At 43.3% G+C, this 5,877-nt stretch overlaps 1 protein-coding gene across 2 annotated transcripts in view; it reads left to right on the top strand.

Moving 5' to 3' along the window:
• The window catches only part of ITGA1 (integrin subunit alpha 1), a 175,360-nt gene that overhangs the window by 68,112 nt on the left and 101,371 nt on the right, over nucleotides 1-5,877 (top strand). For both annotated transcript variants that reach the window (XM_007457201.1, XM_007457202.1), the window contains one exon: nucleotides 5,447-5,564. In XM_007457201.1, the coding sequence (XP_007457263.1) occupies nucleotides 5,447-5,564 (118 nt within the window). The remainder of the gene's footprint in view (nucleotides 1-5,446; nucleotides 5,565-5,877) is intronic.

Genomic DNA, 5,877 nt, shown 5'->3' with positions numbered 1-5,877 from the left:
CCTGGGTGGAGCAGCAAGAGCCTTTCATCCACTCGGCTCAGAATAAAAGGGAGAGAAAGTAGAGAGAATTAGTAGAAGTAGGAGGAAATAGGAAAGAAAGAAAGAAAGCAAGAAAGAAAGGAGGGAAGGAAGGAAGGAGGGAAGGAAGAAAGAAAGAAAGAAGAAAAGAAAGGAAGGAAGAAGGCAAGAAGGAAAGAAAGGAGGGAGGGAGGAGGGAAGGAAGGAAGGAATGAGGGACGGAAGGAAAAAATACAGAATAAAAGAAGATACAGTAAAATAAAATAAAGTATAATAAAGTTATTGAATTAAAAAAATAATTATTTAGAGAAAAAAAAAAAGGGACGGATAGAACGTTAGGACAAATGGTGGAAGCAAAGTTATAGAGACAAAATCTTACATAGAAGCATACACATATACCCTCACAAAAAGAGGTAAAGTGGAAAAAATCATAAAACTTGCTCTCCAAGTCCACCTCCTCAATTTGGGACGATTCGTTGTCTCAAAAAGGGAAGGAAGGAAGGAAAGATAGAAAGAAGGTAAAGTATAATAGAGTTCTTTAAATTAAAATTAATCATTAAGAAAAAAATTAAAAACAAAAAGAAACTGGTCGGATAGAACGCTGGGACAAATGGTGGAAGCAAACCTATACAGACAAGATCTCACACAGAAGCATACCCGTACACATTCACAAAAAGAGGAAAAGGGGAAAAAAATCATAAATCTTGCTCTCAAAGTCCACCTCCTTGATTTGGGATGATTCGTTGTCTCTTCAGGTATTCTACAGATGCAGGGTACATCAAGTTGATTGTGGAGCTTTAATCCGCTGCTTCTGAGGCTGCTGGGAGAGATTTCGCTTTCTCTTCTTCGTTCTCACAGCTCCGGGGGCTCAGCTTTGGATTTGGCCCCGCCTCTGCGTGTAGGTCGCCTGAGGGCATCTGTTCCCGCTCAGACAGGACGGGGTTAAAGAGCAGCTGCTTCAGGGACTCTGGCTCACTCAGGCCGGCGGGAGGGAGGGGTAAGGAGTGTGGGGCGAGCCTGCGGTGGCAGAGGCCGGCGGGACGTTGCACCAGCCTGAGGCACGCCGTGCGTTCTCCCGGGGAACTTGTCCCTGCATCCCGGGACCCTGGCAGTGGCGGGCTACACAGGCTCCCCGGAAGGGAGGTGTGAATAGTGACCTGTGCTCCCACACAGGCTTCTTTGTGGCGGCAGCAGCGGCCTAGCGTCTCATGCCCGTCTCTGGGATCTGTGCTGATAGCCGCAGCTCGCGCCCGTCTCTGGAGCTCCTTTAAGCAGCGCTCTTAACCCCTCTCCTCGCGCACCAGGAAACAAAGAGGGAAGGAAAAGTCTCTTGCCTCTTCGGCAGGTCCAGACTTTTCCCCCCGACTCCCTCCCGGTGGTGCACTAATCCCCTGCAGGCTGTGTTCACACCGCCAACCCCAGCCCTCTCCCTGCGCTCTGACTGAAGCCCGAGCCTCAGCTCTCAGCCCTGCTCACCCCGGCGGGTGAGCAGACAAGCCTCTCGGGCTGGTGAGTGCCGGTCGGCACCGATCCTCTGTGCGGGAATCTCTCCGTTTTGCCCTCCGCACCCCTGTTGCTGTGCTGTCCTCCGCGGCTCCGAAGCTCCCCGACTCCGCCACCCGCAGTCTCCGCCCGTGAAGGGGCTTCCTAGTGTGTGGAAACTTTTCCTCCTTCACAGCTTCCTCCCGCTGGTGCAGGTCCCATCCCTATTCTTTTGTCTCTGTTTATTCTTTTTTCTTTTGCCCTACTGAGGTACGTGGGGACTTTCTTGCCTTTTGGGAGGTCTGCGGTCTTCTGCCAGCATTCAGTAGGTGTTCTGTAGGAGTTGTTCCACATGTAGATGTATTTCTGGTGTATAATAGACAGACATGTATGCAAGCAAAATGTCTATGTACAGATGAATGGACAAAGAAGTGGTACATGTACACAATCGAATGTTAGCCATGGAGATGAAACAATGCCATTTGCAGCACCACTGATGAAGCTATTCTGTTTAATGAAGTCATATCTCACATGGCACCCATCATCACCAATATAACGTGCCTGCAGTTGGAGGCCTCAGTTTCTTGCCACATGGATCTCTCCTTAGGGCTGCTTGAGTGTCCTCATGACATGGCAGCTGGCTCACCCCAGGATGAGTGATCCGGCCCGCCGTCCCCACGATTGTCACGGCTTCGGCTGCTGGGGCCCCTCCAGAGCCGGCAGCCTCAGTGAGGCCGCCGTCCCCTCGGGCTCCGGGGAAGTTCCGTGACAGCGGAGGGAAGAGACCCCGAGCTGGGAGTTTCCAGCTCTGCGGAAACGCGGGCTCCGTTCTCCAGGATTTACTTTTGACATCTGATTATTGTCTAAGTTTTCCAACATTTTCACCCTATGTTGCCCCCTAAAGCCACCTCGGTCTGTTTGCTCTTTTTTTTTTTTTAACTTTGATTAAGAATAAGTAAGACAAAAAAAAAAAAGAATAAGTATGATTTTGCTTTACTTCCGGTACATAAAGTTCCAAGACAACTTAATATAACAACATGAACATTGAACTAAAAGTTATGAGAAGCTGCTTTTACTGTTTATGTACTCCTTTAAATCAAAAGAACAAGATGTAAACCATTTTTTTTTTTTATGTCATCTCCTGTGCTTAAGGCTCCTTGCCTTAGAAAACATGAAAGAGGCTGATTTACAATCACTTTGGGCAAATTGCCTGTGGAATTCTCAGGACAGGAAATGAAAAAAAGTGCAGCACACACCCCCGGACATGCCACACAACATGTAGAATAAACAAACAGGCCCCAAATAGGAAACCAAAAGCTCTTGGTCTTATGTTGAGGAGCACCATGAATGCCCTTTGGGAAAGCATATATTAAAGATGATGAAGTTCTGGGAAAACCCTTCAAGAGGGGTGAAGTTGACCCTGATTAAAGGGTCAACTTCCCCCTTATGTCTAAAGTATGGTGAGTAGTTTTAATTTAGGTAAATTCTGTTACCTGCATCAACATTATGAGAGAGGAGTACCATATTACAGACCTGTACTCCTCAGACCTTAAGAGGAGTCTGGTTTTCTGGGGAACTTGTTGCGATGTAGATACTGATTCAGGAAATCTGGGGAGGGCCTGAGATTCTGGATCCCTCACACGCTCCCAGGTGATGCAGTTGCTGCTGGTCTGCAGGCCACAGTTGGTTTTCAGGCACCTTCCTCAACACAATCATTGGTGGTGGTTTCCTGCACTTTATCTATAATACAGTGGTTTTCAACTCTGGGTGATTTTAGCCCTAGGGTAAATTGGCAGTGTCTGGAGACATTTTTGATCTTCACAGCTCAGGGGGGCTGCTAACATCACATGGCTAGGGCCACAGATGTTGTCAAACACCGTACAATGCATAGGGTAGCCCCTGGTAACAAAGAATTTCCTGACCCAAAATGTCAATAGTGCCGAAGTTGAGAAATCCTGCTGTAGAAGGACTGTATCTCTCATATCAAAAATAATCTGTTGAAAGTGTTCAAAAAAAAAAACTGTGAGGAAAGGGTAGGAACATGTACTCTTTAGTTTGGAGTAGAGAGTGAACAGTGTTTAAAACTGTCTTCAAATATATGAAAGGCCATTATGCAGAAGATGGTAACCAGCTGTTCTCCATCATCCTTGAAGAATGAACAGGAAATGTACATAAACGGTCTTGTGCTACCCATCCATTCTTTCTCTGCATCTTCCACGCCAGCCAGGCAAATCTCTCCATGGTCTTGCAACCATATTTGTCCCGTTCTGTATCTTATTACTTGCAGAGACCCTCCCAAATCCTTGGGACATATTTTCCTCTCACTGCCAAGTTGTATCTCTCCCTCTCCTTAAAAATCTAACTTAAAATTTCCAGCTCCATAAAGTCTTCCTTAACTAAGAGGAAATAGTTTCCAGTTCACTTCTGTCTACCACTGGCCCACTTTCACCTTCAACGTATTATCTTTCATTCTATGAATACGTTATTGCCCATTTATGTACAAGGAGCTGTGCTAGATTTTGAGGAAGGATAAGGAAGATGAGTAAGAGAGTCCCTGCCTTTTAAGAATTTTCCAATCTAGGGGAAAATAGAATCTCACACAGGTAACTACAACATAGATAGTATTTAATAATTATTTCTCTGAGGGATTTTTTTAAAAAATAAAAGAAGAGGGCTTAGTAGTTAAAGGATTATTTCCAGGTGGGGAGATCAAAGGAAGACTTTATAAGTAGGTATACAGAAGTATCTTTTTATGAAGAATAATTTTCTCTAAGTTATGTACAATTTTGTGCATCAAATAAGCATTTAATAGTTACCAAAATTTGAAGGTTATTAATTAGAGCATGGAATGAATTGGGGAATGAATTGGAGTCTGAATTTAGACTGTACTTATGGCAGAGTTTACAGTGAATAAGGAAAGAAATTTTTTCTGTTTACACGTAGCTGTATATCATGGTTTTAACAGAGGAGAGTGAATTTAATCACCTCTGAATATACCTTGTGATACTGTGTGATTTTATAAGGGCATACTCTTTGGGAAGAATTTTTAGTTACATCTAGGAGGGGAATACTTTGGAACTTCACAAGTATGCTTTAAAAACCAGTACCAGAGATGGAATTTGGCACCATCCATTTGAGAGAATTTGGCACCATCCAGAACACTTTCAGGAGAGAGTCTCACCTATAAAAGATTTCCATTACCTGAACTACAAAGAAATTGAAGAGATTTAAGCCTCAATGAATATGTAGTGTGTGCCAGACATTGAGTAAACTCTTTAGATATATCATCTAATTTAATCTCAACAGATTAGCCTCTCAACCTGTGAGGCTATCACCACCAACAACACTAGAAGGAGACATCAGTGTTAAGTATAAGCTTCCACCCACTGCTTGATTCAGAGAGGGAAGCAGAGCAAATCTCGAACCTGCATAAGCCAGCTCTGGGTGGAAACAGTCAGCTTGCCTTCCCTTTCGCAGCAGCAAGGAGAAAGCTACCTCTCGAGGCTTAAATGGTGATGCTTGTATCCTCCGTTGTCAAAGCAGGAAAGTGAAGCTGTTTACATTTCATAGTGGCCATGGTTTGCTGTAGGGATCACTGCTGGAAAATTATCTGTGACTGCATTAGTCATGTGTGAGCATGAGTTTCTGCCAGCTGCTTCCCACACATTCTATTTAATCTTTAGTTCTGGGAAGGGTACAGATACTGAATTACTATGGGATTTTGTTTGAATGTTAATACCTATGTTCTTTAAAGTCATTAGGTTGATTTCCAGTCAGTAATACAGTTAACATTGCAGACCTTTCTTGTTCCCATTCTTTGAGCGTCATTGCTCTTTTTAATAAGTACTCGGCTTTGAATGGTAACCTCAAGAATGCCTTCATAATTCAAAACATAGTGGAATCTTAGTTAACTCTATGTAACTGGACTTTGTTTTCCCTCTTAAAGTTCTAGGCTTCTGCATATCATTCAATGTTGATGTGAAAAACTCATTGACTTTCAGCGGCCCAGTGGAGGACATGTTTGGATATACTGTTCAACAATATGAAAATGAAGAAGGAAAATGGTAAGTTAATGGGTTTTGTGTTGTTGTTTAGTTTTCTTACAAGGTAATGGAAAATATTATTTGGTTACAGTTCGTTTTATGAACGAGAGTTAGAATGAATCGTTTATGGTAGGAAATGCAGTCTAATCATTTGGTAATGGAAACTGAAAAAGTGAAAAAGGAAAAATTCCTTGGCAATATTAAAAGACATGGTCAGTGATTCTGTTGAAACCTGGGTTGACCTCAAGGAAGATCCTTATCCAAAATAGTCATTGTTTTGTAAGTATGTTATTCTGGCAAGAGTTCTTTAATTGTTCTCATTATAGCATGGCTG

This window comes from Lipotes vexillifer, unplaced genomic scaffold (assembly GCF_000442215.2).
Source record: "Lipotes vexillifer unplaced genomic scaffold, Lipotes_vexillifer_v1.1 scaffold208, whole genome shotgun sequence".
Lineage (NCBI taxonomy): Eukaryota > Metazoa > Chordata > Mammalia > Artiodactyla > Lipotidae > Lipotes > Lipotes vexillifer.
Note: the sequence above shows the minus strand (reverse complement) of the source record. Positions and strands in the feature narration are given on the sequence as shown.